The following is a 17,509-nucleotide window of genomic DNA, read 5'->3' as shown; positions in this document are numbered from 1 at the left end:
TTCGCCATTGGATTGCATTAGCGCCCGTCCGCGTGGGTTTTCCCGTCCCGTATCCGGCAATCCCCGTTGGCTGTGGGCCGGCTGAATGGGCGGGAAGGATCAATGGTGTGTAACGATAAGAGGTTATTCCCGGTCTGACAGCGCTGATTGGGGTTGCACGGCATGGGCTGTGCCGGGCTGATGGAAGGGCTGGAAGGGGAGGTTTATCTCCGGACGGGGTTACCAAGGTTGGATTCGATGTCGAATTTGGTGATTGATGTTTGAAGGTAGTAGCGCCTGTGTGAGGACGGGGTTAATGGTGGAGGCGGTGACTGGTTTGGGGGATTCAGCTGGGGAGAGGAGCGTTAGTTTGGGGATGGGAGGTGGTTCGAGAATGGGGGCTGTGGTGGGAGTCTGAGTGGTGCATGTGGATATAAGATGAAAGGGGCAGATCTTGGATGGCGATGATGGTCCTGTATCGAGATTGAAAAAAATCCATCTGGCGAGAAGACACCCAGCCACAAAACCTCAGCGTCAGCGTAACATGCACGGCAAACCGACCCACCCCCTAAAGGTGGTCATCCCCCCTTCTATTCTGCCAGAAGCAGTCTTCCACCCAGACCACGAGCAAATCGACCGTCATGTCATGACATACCTCGTCAGCACATGGGAATGGCCGTCGGAAAAACACAAACAGGCGTTCATCAGTTGGAAGCTGAGCGAAGTCGTGCTGTTTATGTTTCCCACGGGGGAGGCGGAGCGTGTGAAGCTCGCGTGTGAGCTTTTACTCTTAGGCTTCCTCATGGATGGTCAGTTCCCCCCAAATGTCACCCCTTTGTTGTTTCAATCACTGACAAAAGCAGACTACTTTGACAAAAACACCCTCTCCACCAACGCCAGCACCGTCTCCTCTCTTCACTCCCTTTTGACCTCCCCCGAGATGACTGTTCCGGTGACAACAATCGACAGCATGCACGCGGGTTTGTTTGCCAAGTTCTTGACGTACCCCAACTCGGCGCCTATACTTGAAGCGTATTTGGCTATGCTTGACTGCCACTGTGTTCCCTCACGCGGACCATCCTCACTCTCTTCTCTAAAAGAATATCTAGTGTTTAGGGAGACTGACGTTGGGATGCCGATTTGTGTTGAGTTACTCTACTGGACAGACCCCGCTCTGGCAGGTATTACGGCTGATGAGAAAAGGATGTTGAGACCGTTGGAAAAACTGGCGAATTATCACGTCAGTATATTGAATGATGTTTTTAGTTTTGAGAGAGAATGGCAAGCGGCGGAGATGAATGGAGAGGAGGGAGGGGCGTTGGTGAATGGGGTTGCGGTTTTGGCGGGGGAGGTGGGTATTGGGGTTGAGGCGGCGAGGGGGTTGTGTGTTAGGCTTGTGAGGGCTTGGGAGGGGGAGTTTGTGAGGTTGAAGGGGGAGATGCTGGTCGAGGGGAGGTTGTGGAGGGCAGTGGAGGGGATTGAGAGGAGGATGAGTGGTGCGGAGGCTTTTTCTTGGAGGACGGGGAGGTATTTGTGATGGAGTAAGGGGTGGAGGGGTACATTTAGGGCGTTGGTAGCATTGCGATGTTGGGGGTATAGAGGGACTTTCAGAATTTTAGTTTTCTGTTTTGGTTTGGGATGTTGACTCGCCTGAAGTGACTGTTATGATGACATTTCGATGTGACCGACTATGGGCCAAATGATCTGAGTTCCTGAGTCTGCGGTGGTGACAGGGTGAGGTGGTCAGTCAAGTTAAGCCCAACGCACTCATTTCTGCTTGCAACACAAGGCCTCCCCTTCACATAAAGACATCACCGACCATCCCATTTTGAGAATAGTTCTCCGCTTGAATATCATCTCAACGGAGCAATTATATATTTTTGCTTTTGCCACCTTGGGTGTCGCACTAGACACTGATAGAGCAACCTGGAACAGAAGGGCCACTTATCAGCTGCTCCCGAGAGGAAAGAATTTTCAGCTGAGAATTCCAGGTTTTGAGCAGAGAATCTCGCCGCTAGGTACTCTGCCGGCCTCAAGGTGGGCAGAAACCTGGAGATTCTGAAATCAATCGCCGACCAAATCGACGATAGGCGTCTCCTCCACAGTGTGGCCCTCACCAACTAAATTTTCAATTTCGAGTTTTGTCGACACCTTTATCGACACCTCGGTCCCTCCATCGTGTTTTTATATCTTCAACCATCAAACTCGAACCCCATTCACACAAAAGCCTTGACCATTCCCGACGTGTGCGAGACCGAATGGTGGTCCTCAACTACGAATGAAAAAGTGACCGCCTTGGTCAACAAAATGGAGCGCCTTGAAAGCTTCACATAGGATGCAAACAAAGACATATGCCACACAATACGTCGAGGCACCATATCATCTTTAGCGGCATCATGCCCTAGGCTCAAGAGTCTGCATCTTCACCTAGCCCCGACTTTCTCTATACGCTGGTGACTGGGACAAGGATGCGGAGAGCGCCATTCCTTTCCAAGTATTTTCCCCATCCAACTGTCCCAACCTTCACCGACTGAAAAGATAGTTGATTAGCTTGTAAAGATAGTTCATAGGCCTGTAAATATAGTCGATAGGCCTTTAAATATAGTAGAAATGCGTATTAACTTGCTTGTAAGGCATGGTTCATAATATGGTATAGTTTAACTTACCTTTGCTGTCTCAATTACCTTGTGGGCAGGGTGTGTCTGGTAGGTAGGTATTTGGCCTACCCGCATGATTCTCGACTTCATTGGTCAGCTGTTATGCGGCCGGCATGACATCAGGCATCACTGTCCAAACGATGCCTCCAGCTGCTCACCAGCAACATTACTTCCAAATTCTTCACCCGATATTGTCATGTATGACCAGATAATCCCGTTAAAAAAATATGCCACCTCCACATCTTGAATACCAATCCATCGATCACTCGATCGCCCAAATCCGCGTCTTGACGATCCACCCAGGCTCGTCCGACGATCCAATCTTATGCTCCCTCACCCGCCACAGCCTGCAACATGAAAACGACTACGAAGCCCTCTCCTACACTTGGGGGGATCCAACCCGCAATTACTTGATTTCCATCGGCGCGGCCTCTCTGCCCGTCACCAAGTCAGCTCATGATGCTCTTCGCCACCTCAGACTCAAAGATCGGGACCGCCGGGTCTGGATTGACGCCATCTGCATCAACCAAGACGACAATACAGAGAGGAATCACCAGGTCGAGTACATGGGACAAATTTTTAAGGGCGCATCCCGTGTTCTTGCATGGCTGGGCCCAGCTGGTCCTGGGACCGACGAGGCCTTTGAGCTCATTAGAGCTGTTTCTGCGAGGTCCCCCATGAAGCCGGCTCTGGACGTGTGGCGCGCCATTCAGCCTTTGACAGCCCTGATGAACCGGCCTTTTTATAGGAGAACATGAATTCTACAGGAGGTCATTTGCCCAGAAAAAGCGCCTCTTATCGGATGTGGGAACCAGTGGGAAGACTGGGAGACATGGGCTGCTGCCAGCCCTCTGGCTATGGGGGAGGAGCTTGAAGACGTCTTGAACCCAAAGTCGAGCATATTGGGGCGTCAAACTTTGAAGGCATACACCAAGGCTTTCGAAATGTTCTCGGGGATCGACTATCTGCGACAGCAGTCTTATGAGCTCCAACACCACTACAGTGGCCATGGCATCACCAACCTAAACGAGGTCCTCACCGTGAGCATCAATACGGAATGTTCCGACCTTTGAGATCACGTCTTTGCCATTGCTGGCATGATACACTTTGATGGGATTGCGGCGGGCATTCACCCTCCCAAACCGGATTACAACAAGCACGTGTCGGAGGTCTACACCGAAATGGCAAAGTTTTCGATTGAGAGTGACAAGACACTGATTATTTTGTTTCTTTGCACCCATCTCAGGACCCATCTCACGACGTGGGAGACATACCTCCCTTCCTGGACGCCGGACTTTTCCTGCAATATTGAAGCTCTCCGGTACCCGGCACTGAGTCGGGTAACGAGAAGTGTGCCATCTCGAAGCGAGCATCTACCGGTTGTATCAAACGCGGGGGTGCTGCAAGTTCACGGCAAGTTGGTTGGCATAATTCACAGGACATATAGCCTGCAGAAGTGGTGGACGAACCTCGACAGACTTATACGATTTGTCGGCCCTATCAATGAGCCATGTCTGGTCGAGTTGTACAGCTGCCTCACAGGTGGCCAGGACCTTGGTGAGGAGTCGTTTGACTGGTTCCAGGAAGCCATCAGTCGTGCTTCTGTCAAGGGGGATGGGCTTTATCTCGACGCCGAGCCCGGGAACAATAAGATTAACAAGACTGAGGTCATTGAGGCCATCACGCACACCACCACTCTGAGTGCTAGCAGAAGTGCACCGCACCGCCAGCTCTACATGGCAACCGGGCTGGGTACCAATTCCAGGTTCCGACTCGGACTGGGTTCGCCTGACTGCAGGGAGGGCGATCTTGTTTGCTTGGTTGCAGGAGGTCACGCTCCACTAATCCTGAGATTTATTCACGATGGTTACTATGAGTATGTTGGTGACTCGTATGTGCCTGGCTATATGGAAGAGGATATGGAACACGCACTGGAGGGGGATATCGGGATAGAATGGACAAGATTTGACATTCTCTAGGTGATTAAAGTCTTGAGAGTTCCACTTGGGGGAAGGTTAGGTTTGTAACGAGTGGACTGAATCTTGAATTGAGGGGTTTTCAAGCAAGAACGTGATGAACTGAGTTTATTTCAAGGTTTTACGCCACCAAATACCCCAGATATATACTACTGAACACATCGGGACCAAAGTTCTCAACCTTCGTATGTCTGGCTCCATCCATTCACCAACATCGCAAGACAACCAGCACCCCCAGGATATCCATCAAGGTCAAAGCAACAATCACTCCCCCTTCCCATCCCCCTCAGAAACAGTAAACGGCATCCCCTCCGGTACACTCCTCCACTGCCCCCCTTCATCCAACAAACCCAAACACTCCCCCCACTTCTCCCTCACCGTCTCCGCTTTCTTCTCGCTCCTGGGCGTGATCTTCAACCTAAACGGCCTGGGCTGCATCAGGAACCCACCGACTAGATCATCCTGATCGGGTGTGATCTCCTGCCCCGTCACCTCATCAATCGCCTTCTCAAACTTGAACGCCCACATCAACCTCGCAATAACAAGAAACATCGACCTGTCAACCACGTGCATCCCCTCGCAGATTCTCCTCCCCGCCCCAAAACTAAAATGATCCCGTTTGGTAGCGTCAGCCTGCTGAGCTGACTCGGTCGAGCTAGCAAAGTCATGGATGTACCGGTCAGGATCAAAGACGCGGGGGTTAGGGTGTCGTTCGGCGTCCATATGTACAGCCCTGCAACCATCAGCAAAATATCAGCGAAGAAAGGAATAGAAGTGACTAACCAAGCATTATACACCACCCCCGCCCCTTTGGGAATCCTATACCCCATATACTCATCATCCCTAATCACCGCATGCGGCGCGCCCAATATCGCGGTCGGCATCCACCTCAAGTTCTCCTTCACACAAGCCCTGATATACTGCGCTTTTGGGTTTTCCATATCCTCAATCGAGGGGAATCTATCCCCGCAAACTTCATCAACCACCCTCTGCGCCTTGTTTTGCGCCTCCGGATACAAGATCATAGCAAGGACAAACCCCGCCAGCGTCGAGGCAGTAGTATCCGAGCTTGCCTCTAGCGCCGTCCCAGCAACCATGGCAGCAAAGTCATCATCAAACTTTAGGCTTTCTTGTGCGTTGGCAACACCGACGCAGAAACATGGCTTGGCTGTGCCATTCTGCACCTTTTCTTTCGCCTCGAGCCAGTGGCCTTTGTAGAGGTCAAACGTTCGCTCTTTGAGGTCCAATGCATGGCGATAAAGTGGGCGAATGAAAGGGGGTAGGGATCGGAAAATAGGAAAGACGTCCAAGACAGCTGCCGCCCCGGCGCCGGTGATGGATGACCACTCCTCGATAACGTGGTACAGTCTGAGCAGCTTGGGGTCATCAATCTTTGGGGTTCGAAACCCGTAGACGATCTGGGTGGTCAAGGAGTTGGTGTACCGTCTAATATGATGCAGCACCTTGTCTGGTTCTTCCAACAACGCAATCATCATGGATGTGCTCTCGAGATCCTGGTAGGGGACGTACGAGTTCGACGCCTTCAGGTGCAGCAACCCATGGAAGAGCTTCCTGACTCGCCGCCAGGTATCACCGTATGGCATGAGCAACATGCGGAGGCCGCCGCTGGCAAGGGAGGAGATGTACATCTCCGGTCGGGACGAGTAGATATTGCTGCGCTTGTCGAGGAGGTCTTTGATGGCGACGTCGGTGTTGAGCACAATCATGACTTTCGTCCCGGTGATCAGCGAGTAGACTGGGCCGTATTCTTCTGCCCACTTCTTGAATTGGACATATGCGTTCTTGGGCGGGATCTGGTGTAAATTGCCGATGAGGGGGAGGGTTGGAGGTCCAGGAGGGAGACCTTTCGGTCGACGGCCGACATTGCGAAGCTTGAAGATCGTAAAGGCCAGAATGCCTATGAAAAGGGACAAGTACCAGCTCGCCATGGTGCTGATGGTGAAGGCAACGCGCTTCCTGGACCAAGTGATCAAGCCCAGACACCCAACCGCGCCCCGCAGCCCCTATATATTTCTCCCTCAAAACGCAACCTCCCGTCACCTCATCGTCAGCCAACACGGACCACCGGCATGTGTGTAGCAATGAAGCCATCTCAATCCCTGGGATAACACCACCCACCCACTGATGATCACCCTCGAACACGGCAGTTCTGGTGGGGAACCCTGCATGCCGTGATCTGTATTCATCCAACAAGCCATTGTTGATGACTGCCAAGATGCATGTCAGCAAGGACGTGTAACCATCGGGTCAATCAAACAGTCTTCTCCCCGCTTTGCGGCTGCAACAATGCTACTATCATCGCATGCACCATAGACAACTGCAGGGTACGTGATCCCCAACGTGCTATCACGTAGCGAATACGCAGGGGTTATGCAGTGCGAACCATGCATAATGGGGCTGTGTGTGTGTTGTCAAGCTGAAGGAAATACCACTGACAGACTGGCGATACCACTGATGGTGCAACTGCAAGGTCCTAAGTATTGAAAATGATAGGAGACGGATAGCGGGAAGGTGGTGATGTGGGCAATTGTGGGTACAAGACCTTGGTATGTCGAAGAAGTGGGAATAGCTTGCAAGGTCTGAATCTTGATATTGATTGGCATTGACCAAGTCTATCGTATGGCGTTGTGTACAGCTCGGTGATATGCCAAAAACGTGCCATCCAAGTTTCCCGCTAGTAGAAATATCTTGGTTCCCAACGCTACTAGCGCAAGCCAAATTCTTACTGCGAATGGTATCCTGAGGCTGTATGGGGGCACATTCGTTCCGGAGATGTACCCCATCCCGAACTCTGTCGGGCAATGCCACGCACCAGCTGGTGTTATACCGTTGGCTTCTGATAAGCCGGTGTATTTTCTTGCTGACGGCGGAGGATTGATCGTGCATCGTGTTTTCCTTAAAATGTTCGCTGCTCCTCGCATGCCTACGCCTCTTCACTTCTTATGTGGTGCTGGTGGGGGTGCCACATCCGTTGGCCTCCCCTTGGCCTGGTTCTTGAGCTCGTCAATAAAGTATTTGAAGAAACTCCTAGCCTGTTCGTATCCTTCTCTAGGGTCTGCTGAGGCCTCTCCCTGGCGCAGTGATTCGTGTGGGTTGCGCCCGTATCGGAAATGTTCGACTCTACGGTGGATGCGCCGTACGCCGTGGTGGAAGCCGGGGCTTTGGAGGATCTTTGCCGGTTAGAGCCTTGTATAGGGATCGGGGAGCAGGATGATTGGGGAGCTTACTCGGGCGACGATATGATCCTGGAAATGTAAGTCAGTACAAGCTCTCCAAGATAACAGCGAGGAAGACAAACCTCTACTCGCAGGTACACCTGCCAAAGTATGCGAGCCCAAGCCATGCTTCGAAAGGGACTGGAAAGTAAAAAATAAGGTGGGTGATATATTACATCGATAATAGAGTAGCAACCCAAGCGACAGAGTCCACTGAGTCACTTCGTGACGACGATGGTGACGTTCAAGGTCTGCCGCTGAATGGGACGAACACGCCGCTGGGAAGAGCGACGCGGGACGCCACTTCACGTGACTTTAATCGCTGCTTTGTCAGGTGGGGAAGTGTCGCATTTGGGGGCTTTGGAGATGCCAAGGATGCATGATAATTCCCCCCACCAACATCAACACCAGTCTTCAGAGCAACGTAATGGTCAAATACTCCTATCTACCCTAGGCGGCGTCCTTCTCGAGAAAACCGTTTCTGTTGTTTCGGCTTTATCATCGTGGGTGTGTCTGTGCGCCGATGGACTGACCTGGTTGGTCATCGCTTGATTGTCAACACCTATCCAATTTCTCGCTGGTCCTTTGCTTGGGGAATATCAAACCTCCGATCTGGATTTTTTCTTCCTTTTACATTGTTATTTTTTTTAATAAAAAAAAGTTGCCTCCAAATAAATCGATATCACTTACCTCCTCAATATTCCATGCCAATCATCATCGTTCTCCCGATAAGGCTTATCACTACAAGTTCACGAACCAGCTGGCTTCACATTGCCTCAAATCAGCATAACTTGTTCTTGACACTCAAAACCGAGTCTCGGCCATGCGTCCATGCCGTTTCGATACCAGAACAGCCGGGTCGGGTATTGTGTCCGGCTTTTGGCGGCCTGAGAGAGGCGAAGACGGCACGGTTGAAGACGTTGGACTTCATCGGCCCGCTTCCAGACCACCACCAGAAGAAACAAGAAACGGCGTTTCAACCGATGCTCATAATGTTGTTGTGTGTCAGGTCTTCGGTGATGGTGGGCGGCACAGCGAGGCTAATAATAAGGATGTTGAAGACCTGAACAACGTCCGACAACCTGGGCCAGATGGCATTCTGACCATCACCATCGTTTTGTGTAATTTTCTCAACTCGTTGTTTTGCACGGTTGATTGGTCACCCCAAAATGAAGATTCAAGAAGACCAGATCAAGTCAGTTGGGCTTACGCTGCTATATGAGCCTGACGGACCAATCGGTCCAGCCGTTGAGTGAGGAGACCACCCTTTCGGCTGAATGAGAGCACTGTCTGATCATCATGCGCAGTATTATCTTGATCCATGGCATGGGCGGCCATCCTGTCAGGTCATGGAAGTGCTTTGACGAAGGGCAAACGCCAACACCCATCACGCCAATACATCCCTCATCAACACAAGGGAAGAGACTGAGAAAGCCGCCTCCTACAGCGCAACTCAGGCGAACAAACTCGGAGCCGTTACTTGCCAAAGAGGAAGGCTTTGTTAGCAGATCGCGAACTTTGCTGAGAAAAGCCTCGTTCAAGTCATCTTCCCGATTACGTCTTGCCGACTTTGCGGATCAGCTTAACGAGGCCCCAAGGAACGACGTGTTCTGGCCGTTGGACTCTTTACCGCAATCCTGCCCAAACGCCAGGATATTTACGTGGGGCTACCACACCCTGGTTGTGGACAAGAAACCCCTCCGGCTACAAGGCGAAATATTTGCGCATGCCAGCGAGTTTTTGTTTGAACTGGCTACTGCGCGGGCAGCGTTTGGGGCGCAAGCGCGTCCTCTTGTCTTCGTTGCTCATTCCACCGGCGGTATCATCCTAAAAGAAGTAAGGGTCTCTCTGGCTTGTCATGTTTTATTGGCTAACTCCTGTAGATCCTTCGCCTCGCCGACATCGAACGCGACGGACCTCTGAAAGATGTCCTTTTCTCGACATCCGCCGTGGTTTTCCTCGCTAGCCCTCACCGCGCCACGGAACATGCATCACTTGGAGACGCTGTGACAAGTATGGGCAGTGTGACCCTCTCTGTTGACCCGGACGATCCTGTTTTGCCACAGCTTTGTGGTGGCAGCAGCGCTGAGATTGAGCTTGGAAGACAATCGTTTATCAGGCAATGGAACGAGTTCAACTTCAGGGTCAAGACATTCCAGGAGTCTGTTATTCCAAGCTTTGCAGATGCTGATGAGCGGGCTGCCGCAGTAAGTGACCGCCAATTCCCCGCAAAGGACAGAGACCTGACAAATGCACACAGACCGTACGTCGACTTGCAAGCTTCATCGGAGACCCTCGAGAAAAGGCAACAACGATCGGGGCTTTGCATAACAACGTTGCTAAGTTTTGGTCGATGGAAGATGTGGGATACCAAGCTTTGATAGCTTGCTTGGCTGAGTTTGTTCGGGACGAAGAGGAAAGAGTAAGTCACTTCCAGATTGATGTCAAATTATTGCCAGCTAACCTAAAGGAGCGTCATGTCCTGAATAGCGAAGAAACCGACTGCCTGGCGGCACTCGTTCCACCCCCAATTTTTCACGCCGAGACCCCCCCGGCCGCATCCTATCCTGGAACCTGCCTTTGGCTATACGATCTGTACGACTTTCAGACATGGCACAACCGAAGTGGCCCAAACAAGAACAAGGTCTTCTGGATACGAGGCGAATCTGGGTGTGGCAAGAATATCCTTCTCACGTCTCTACGCAGAAGGCTTGGACGACAGTGGGGCCCTGCTGGAGCATCCATTATCGGCATTACAGCACACCAGACAAACATCCCAGCGAGTGTCTGTCGTAGTCTTTTGGGACAGCTATTTCTGCAGGACCCGCGTCTTCGGACGGCATTACTCGAACTCTACAAGCAACCTCGAGCTGACCCGGAGGCCTTCGACGACGCCCAAGTTCTGTCATTCTTTTCCGATTTTTATATCGGCCAACCAATCAAGACCCCCACAAGACGAACCTTCATCCTCGTCGAGATACCGAATGAGGCTGGGTCGATGTATGTCAGAGATGTAATCAGTCGTCTGTCCCGTCTCGCACATAACTCCAACTTCAGCATATGCGTCACCAGTGCTTACCACCCCGAAACCGAGCTGCACAATACCATCAGCATCCCAATGCACATCCGAAACACCGACGATATCCTTCGTTTTGTCAGTCTCAACTTGATGGCAGAATGGGAGGAACGCAACCGTACAGTCATGATGATTGGTCGCAAAGCAGGAGGCGTCTTTTTATGGGCTGAGATTGTGGTTAATATCGTTAATGCGGCTATTCTAGAAGGCGCTACTCAGGAGCTCATCGAGTGCACCCTGCAAGAGGTTCCTAATGATTTGCACGGGCTGTATGAGTGGATGTTAAGCACCTTGAACGAGAAAGAAAGGGCTGAGGCATTGATCCTCTTTCAGTGGGTGATACTTGCCTCCGAGCCGATGCGTCTGAATGATCTCTTCATTGCAATCAGACTCACCGACCCAAACCAGTTCGAGCACTACAAGCGTCTCCGGCCGTTGATGGCTCTCGATGTTGGAGCCCCATTTTCGATGCGGGACCTCCGGCAACTTCGGAATTCTGTGATAAGATCCGACACACCCTGTCAATTCCACAGATGGGTACGAACCCGCTCCATTGGTCTCCTTGAAGTCAAGTCGGATGGAAACGATTCCCTTGGCCTTCAACGAGTACAGGCACGGCACTGCTCCGTCCGCTCTTTCTTCCTCTCGGGCCGAGGCTTTACTTGCCTCACGTCTGGCAACAGTACCATCCCGGCCAACCTAACCACGACCGACTTCCTCAGTATCTCACATTACTCCCTCCTCCGAGCTTGTCTGACCTACCTCAATATGCGTGACTTTGAGAGTCTAACTCAAAGTCCCAAACCAAGCCCAAACGTCAAGTCAGCCCTTTTTCTCAGCCTCAACATTCCGCTGCGGCCCCTCTCGACAACTGCCAACCAACGCCAGCTAATCACGTCATCCTACCCCTTCCTTCAATATGCCGTCTCCAACCTTATCTTCCATCTGTTGTCACCACAACACTTCCGCTATTTCCTGCCTCAAAATGAGCTCTTCCTTGCCCTCTCCGCGAATAAATTCCGCCTATGGAAACGATGGACTTCACTTCTCGGGACTCATGATGCAGATGAGATTATCACTTTGCATACAAAGGCAGGGACCAAGACAAAAGGATTGATGAGTCCTGTTTATGGAGCTAGGTTTAGGCTTGAGAGGGTGTTGAGGAAGTTGGGGGGGTTGTCTGCTGCTGCTTTGAGGGTGAAGGAGGAGGAGCAGAGGTTGGGGAAAGGGAGGAAGGAAGGAAGGAGGAGTGGCTGGGTGGGAAGGGGGATTATGTCGCCCGTTACACCTGTTTTGCCGGCACCTGGCTTGGGAAGGGGGGTTGGGAGGAAGAAGGAGTGGAAGCCTGTGGAAGAACAGAGGTTCAAGTTGCCGGGGAAGTTGATGCTGGATTCGCCTGGGGTTGGGGAGGGATTGGGGGGGGTGCCGGTTGGGTTGGCTGTATGATAGTCATCCGCCACCGGTAGTCTCAAGACTGGAAACCCTCCATATCAACCATATAATGTGCGGTCCTTTTTACGGCAGCATACAGAATAGGCACTTCAGTTGGGCCAACTTTGTGGAACAGTGACGACCTGCTCTCGAGGCAGCCAGCAGACACGGGCTTGACAGACAGTCCACTCAACTAGGTAATAGGACATCTCCTTCACATGATTTGTTCATTCGTTCCAATGGACGCATGCATCTTCATACATCTTAAACGCTATCTCTGGAAGGTCCCACCCGCCGGTTGTGTGTCTTCTCGACCCATCCCTCCGATATATTGGCTTCGACCATGCCCCCCTTCCCTCATCTGCAAGCCTCACCAGTGGCAACCCATCATTGCTCACCGGGCTGTTAATGATGTTGATGATCTGCAGTGGCTGAGGGACAACTCTCTGCAGTTTTGATCAGGCTCCGAGATACCTGAGGCACTCCTGCAGGTGGGTGTGTTTCAGTGGCATTATCGTGTCCTTCTCCGCCCTTTCGTCCCGCGATGCCTTGTTTCCTTTTCTCTAGAAGCAATCTCTCGAGGTTCTGAACACAAAATTGTTTTCCTTGACTGCTCTTGGTTTGTCTCATAGCCACTTGTTGATAGCCGGAACCAAACGCTTATCTTTGTTAGGTATGTGTACTTTCCACCTCGCATGAACATAGCAAAGGATTTCCGAGTCCAAGTTACTCCCCCTCTCGACAACCAGCCCGTCCTTCCTCCTACACAACTTGCCGAACCTACCTGTAGTTGTTCGGTATCGATCATGTCTGGCCTAGAAACCCTCGCGGCGCTTGGTCTCGTCTGCAACGTGTTCCAAATTACCAGTTTTGCCGGTGAATTGTACACGACTTGCACTCGACTTCTGAAGGGAGAGACACCCGACGCAGATTTGTCCAAGACCCTAGTCCATCTCAACACTGTTTTTGACGACGTCACACAGAGTCTCAACTCAGCTACACAAACTCTCACCCAAAATGACCCGCAACTCCTTGCTATAGCAAAGGAGTGTAAAGCTGGTGCCACAGCTCTAGGAGAGGAATTGGGCAAATTTCAGGCGACAACGACTACTGGAAGAAGATGGCAGTGAATCAAACTTGGGACGAAACACACATTGACACTCAAAAAGAAGCATGAGGAGCTTGAGAAGACCCTGAACAGGAACCAGTCCGCACTTGAGACCCGTTTGTGGTAGAGTATCTGGTAAGTTACTGCCTCCGTTTCCTCCAAGGGAGCCTCTCTAATTGCACTACCTACCATGGCTTCAGCACCAAAACCGAAGCAATCCATATACGCCAACGGGACGATTTCGTTAAACTTGACTTGCAGCTCCGCAATCTTGTCACGGCTATTGCAGATGGGGAATCACGCATGATTTGCTTGCTCATTCAACAAGGAAATACCATCTGGGACCACGTGACAGCCGAGGCAGCAAGTATCAGGCTTGGTCACGATTCTATTCTCATTCACGTTACAACCGAGGTGACGAATCTGAAAACCGCCATATTCGATGAAGTCAAGCACCGTACGCTTTTAGAGAGTGTCAAGTACGGCAGCCTGAACGAACGGCGCAACCAGATCAGAACGCCCGCTGCCAACACCTTTAGATGGATATTTGGGCATTCTGAAAACGACGATGATAGCGAAGACGACGACGACGACGACGATGATGATGATGATGATGATGATGATGATGACGACATTGATTACGACATTGATTACGATGATAACAATGACGACAACGATGACGACGACGACGATGAGGATAGCAACGAACCGGACGAGAGCAGAATAGACGAGGAACATGAAGATATTCATAACCTTCTCGGAGACGCTGCAAAGCGTCAGGGGGCTTCAATTCAGTTCCTGTCGTCGCTGCAGTCGACTGACGAGCCTCTTTTCTGGATATGCGGAAAGCCAGGCTCGGCAAAAGTACTCTTATGAAGTATGTCGCCAATAATCCCAGAACTATACGACTTGTCAATGCGGGGGGGAAACAGACTGTCATCCTAAGCCACTTCATCTGGACTGCTGGTCAACCCATGGAGAGAAGGATCAAGGGAGTTTTATATTCGTTGCTCTATCAATTGCTCAACTCCGTTGCCGAGATGACTACCAGAATTAGTACCTAATATCCCTGGACGGTCAAGAAAGGGGAAGCGCCTGACTGGAACGAGAAGGAACTCAAGAAGGTTCTCAAATTCGCTCTAGAGCATCTGGGCACCGACGTCTGTATATTTTTGGACGGACTTGACGAGATCGATGCCGGTCTATCAGAAGAACAACGGCGACTTCTGAACCTCGTTAAGGAGCTCCAAACTCTCAAGAATGTCAAATTATGCGTCGCAAGTCGTCCTGAACCCCTTCTAAAAAGCGGTCTATCCCATGCGCCAATGTTCAAAATTCACGAACTCGCACAGTGGGACATTTGGAAATACGCCTCCAGTGTCTTGGACACACGTTTCAAGCAGCTTGCTGGCTCTGACCAAACACCACTCCTGAAAAGTATTTGTGAGATGGCTGATGGAGTGTTTTTGTGGGTTGCACTGGCCCTTCAGTCGCTAAGAAATGGTTTAGCCCAAGGCGACAGTGTTTGGGAACTAGGCAAGCGCCTGAGAGCTTTGCCGATAGATTTGAAAGATCTATATGCGGCGATGTGGAAGCGACTTGGAGATGACGAGCCTCTGTATCGACGAGATGCTGCAATGTATCTCAACACAGTTTTGGTCTGCCAGCTCATCGATAACCGCAAGCCATTAGCCATCGGTGAATTGCTTTTGGCAACTGACTTGAGCCTCATGGATCAGTTTTGCCATGGAAGGTTAGAAACCGAGGGCCTGAAGCGAACTCTCACGAAGACATTGGATCAACTTGCGCGCCGAATAGAAGTCCGTTGCGTAGGGCTCCTGGAGGTCACAGAAAACGCCAACATGCCCCTGTTTAACAAGGTTCTCTTTATTCATCGATCGGCCAAAGAGTTTCTTGAGGGATCCGAAGAGGGACAGAAGCTGTTGCAGTGTGATCGTCTCAGCAAAGTGCAAAGGCTTGTCAAAATTACACAGGCTGTGCTTGTTGCTGTACTACTGTTTCCCGAAGCTTCTCTCGAACACAGTAACGTGCGGACGATGTGCGACAACCCTGCTTCCTTCTTCCGCGAGATTCAGCATAATTGGAGGAGGTACGGGATCTCTCGGGTGCAAGTGTTGAAGATTCTTTCCGCCGCCGAGGGCATTCTTGAGGCATGGCCATCCAGTCGCACCAGCCCATGGCTCATAGTGCCATGGATCGATATTCTCGGTGTCGCCTCAAGTGAATACGCACATGATTTTTTGCTCGACAGGTTAAGAACTTTGGATGCAGCTGGGCAGGTTTCTGTGGAGTACAACACCTATCTGCTCACGGCTGTCCTATCAGATGACCTTTTTGGGATCGATGGCAAATTCTTCGAAATAGTGAATGAGGAAGATTCGGCATTGTTTCACAACCCCAAGTGTGATTTGAAAGAGGTTGTGATCGGGAGCTTGGAGATGACCTTGGAGGTTTTGCGAACTCGAGAAATCAACCCGAACCTCCGGACATTCTCCTACAACGGCTATACGATAAACGGCGACACACCTGCAGCATTCCACGTCAGTCCGACAGAGGCAGCCGCAAGACTGTTGCTAGCCGCCAATGTAACACACTGTATCCAAGGCCTCATAGCCCCCGTGATCAACAAGCTCTTGGATCTGGGTGCCGATTTGTCTAAGCGCACAAGGTTCACTATCTGCCCTGTCTACCAACATGAAATGAAAGGGATATTTGAGTTCAGCTCTCATGGATGGTCGTCCATTGCATGTGCAGAGATTGTCGACGCAATCCATGGTGGTGGGCTTTTCGTCGAGACCGACACTGCAACCCTGCTCGCACTCGCCCGCCGTATGTTTTATCATCGAGATGATTTGTCCGACTCCGAAAAGGATTATGTCAGGAGGCTCCGGAAAACGAAGTTTCGGGTAACTCGCATTATCTATATTTCTCGGGATTATAACTGCTTCGACACCACCGACTCCACGTACACAGATTCTCTGGCTCATAGTCTCAAGCGCATAGTTATGATTGAAGACGCGAAATTCTATCTTATGGAAATTGATAAGCTGATGGAATCTATGCAAAACAATCTGGAACGTCGGAAGCGAAGGGATTTGGTCAAAAAATTTATTGCTGAAGACATTGCCTGGAGTTGGAGTGATGAAAGGACTCGTCGACCACAAAAGTATGTGGATCGCCGGGAGCCACTTGAAGATGTGTCCAGACAGTCAAAGACCTTGCACAATCAACTGGAATTTCTTGAAGATGATTCATTTTCAGACGACGATTCAAGCCTTTTCTGAAGAAAATGATGAAGGGAGACCGTACTGTGGTGAAGAAGATAGTAACGATGAAGGAGAGTGGAGCAACATGAGCGATTGAAACGCAATTCCCATTATATATGGCGGTCAATACTTAATGGTACCTTACTCATATCGAATAGAGGTCTTAGGTCAATTTCGGTGGATGTCGGAGCCTGGGTACCGATGTCATAGGATAGTCATAGATAGGATAAACACTAAACCAAGGTCGACGACGAGTTTCGAGGTGTTCAGACAACCTTCAAGTGCCATTGACATGCTCCGTTCTGCTTCACCAGCCATAGTCCCTTCGCTTTGAGCACAGTCCTCGGCCATGATGTCTATCGCTGTTGATAAGCTCCTTCGGAAAATGAAGTTCCAGGATGGACAACAGGAAGAGTACCTTGGTTAACAACCACTTGTATTCAAGTTTAACACTTTGACACATCCGCGTAAGATACACAAGGTGAACTTTTACCAGAAAACGGGCCCGTCAGATCCATCATATATCCTCAAATTACCCTACATCATCCAGGGGAACTAGGTCGGTAGGTGCATCGTTGCTAGTCTATATGCATGAATCCAATTCCCATGCTCTCATGAGGATTATCAGATTAGGTACCGCTAATGGGATGAGGATGACGGCCGTCCCGATCTGGAGTTATGCTCAAGACTTTTGTATAACTTTACTTTCATATTTTCCGAACAAAGTTTGACTCAGATGGAGCCTAGGTGTGACCTTTC

The 17,509-nt window shown here is 50.7% G+C and overlaps 7 protein-coding genes across 7 annotated transcripts; 5 read left to right on the top strand and 2 right to left on the bottom strand.

Moving 5' to 3' along the window:
• Positions 1-69: 69 nt before the first annotated feature.
• Positions 70-1,516, top strand: QC762_511740 (uncharacterized protein; the record flags this gene model as incomplete). Its single annotated transcript, XM_062891568.1, has 3 exons — positions 70-280; positions 330-788; positions 843-1,516. Exons 2-3 carry the CDS (start codon positions 524-526, stop codon positions 1,514-1,516), a joined length of 939 nt encoding a protein of 312 aa, XP_062742221.1. The 5' UTR covers positions 70-280; positions 330-523.
• A 1,347-nt stretch (positions 1,517-2,863) lies between these two features.
• On the top strand, positions 2,864-3,709 carry QC762_511730 (uncharacterized protein; the record flags this gene model as incomplete). The annotated part of the gene is made up of 2 exons (XM_062891567.1): positions 2,864-3,331; positions 3,404-3,709. The coding sequence occupies 2 exons, from the start codon at positions 2,864-2,866 to the stop codon at positions 3,707-3,709; spliced, it is 774 nt and encodes a 257-aa protein (XP_062742220.1).
• Positions 3,710-3,733: 24 nt separating this feature from the next.
• On the top strand, positions 3,734-4,615 carry QC762_0081590 (uncharacterized protein; the record flags this gene model as incomplete). Its single annotated transcript, XM_062883910.1, has 1 exon — positions 3,734-4,615. One exon carries the CDS (start codon positions 3,734-3,736, stop codon positions 4,613-4,615), a length of 882 nt encoding a protein of 293 aa, XP_062742219.1.
• Positions 4,616-4,876: 261 nt separating this feature from the next.
• On the bottom strand, positions 4,877-6,561 carry QC762_511720 (uncharacterized protein; the record flags this gene model as incomplete). The annotated part of the gene is made up of 2 exons (XM_062891566.1): positions 4,877-5,345; positions 5,396-6,561. The coding sequence occupies 2 exons, from the start codon at positions 6,559-6,561 to the stop codon at positions 4,877-4,879; spliced, it is 1,635 nt and encodes a 544-aa protein (XP_062742218.1).
• Positions 6,562-7,566: 1,005 nt separating this feature from the next.
• QC762_511710 (uncharacterized protein) lies at positions 7,567-8,284 on the bottom strand (the record flags this gene model as incomplete). Its single annotated transcript, XM_062891565.1, has 3 exons — positions 7,932-8,284; positions 7,861-7,878; positions 7,567-7,803 (listed from the first exon to the last, which is right to left on the bottom strand). The coding sequence occupies exons 1-3, from the start codon at positions 7,974-7,976 to the stop codon at positions 7,567-7,569; spliced, it is 300 nt and encodes a 99-aa protein (XP_062742217.1). The 5' UTR covers positions 7,977-8,284.
• On the top strand, positions 8,188-12,370 carry QC762_511700 (uncharacterized protein; the record flags this gene model as incomplete). The annotated part of the gene is made up of 5 exons (XM_062891564.1): positions 8,188-9,100; positions 9,156-9,684; positions 9,732-10,055; positions 10,109-10,270; positions 10,322-12,370. The coding sequence occupies exons 1-5, from the start codon at positions 9,018-9,020 to the stop codon at positions 12,368-12,370; spliced, it is 3,147 nt and encodes a 1,048-aa protein (XP_062742216.1). The 5' UTR covers positions 8,188-9,017.
• A 3,150-nt stretch (positions 12,371-15,520) lies between these two features.
• Positions 15,521-16,768, top strand: QC762_511680 (uncharacterized protein; the record flags this gene model as incomplete). Its single annotated transcript, XM_062891563.1, has 1 exon — positions 15,521-16,768. The coding sequence occupies one exon, from the start codon at positions 15,521-15,523 to the stop codon at positions 16,766-16,768; it is 1,248 nt and encodes a 415-aa protein (XP_062742215.1).
• Between the last annotated feature and the right edge of the window lie 741 nt (positions 16,769-17,509).

Source organism: Podospora pseudocomata, chromosome 5 (assembly GCF_035222375.1).
Source record: "Podospora pseudocomata strain CBS 415.72m chromosome 5, whole genome shotgun sequence".
In the NCBI taxonomy this organism is placed as follows: Eukaryota; Fungi; Ascomycota; class Sordariomycetes; order Sordariales; family Podosporaceae; genus Podospora; species Podospora pseudocomata.
Note: the sequence above shows the minus strand (reverse complement) of the source record. Positions and strands in the feature narration are given on the sequence as shown.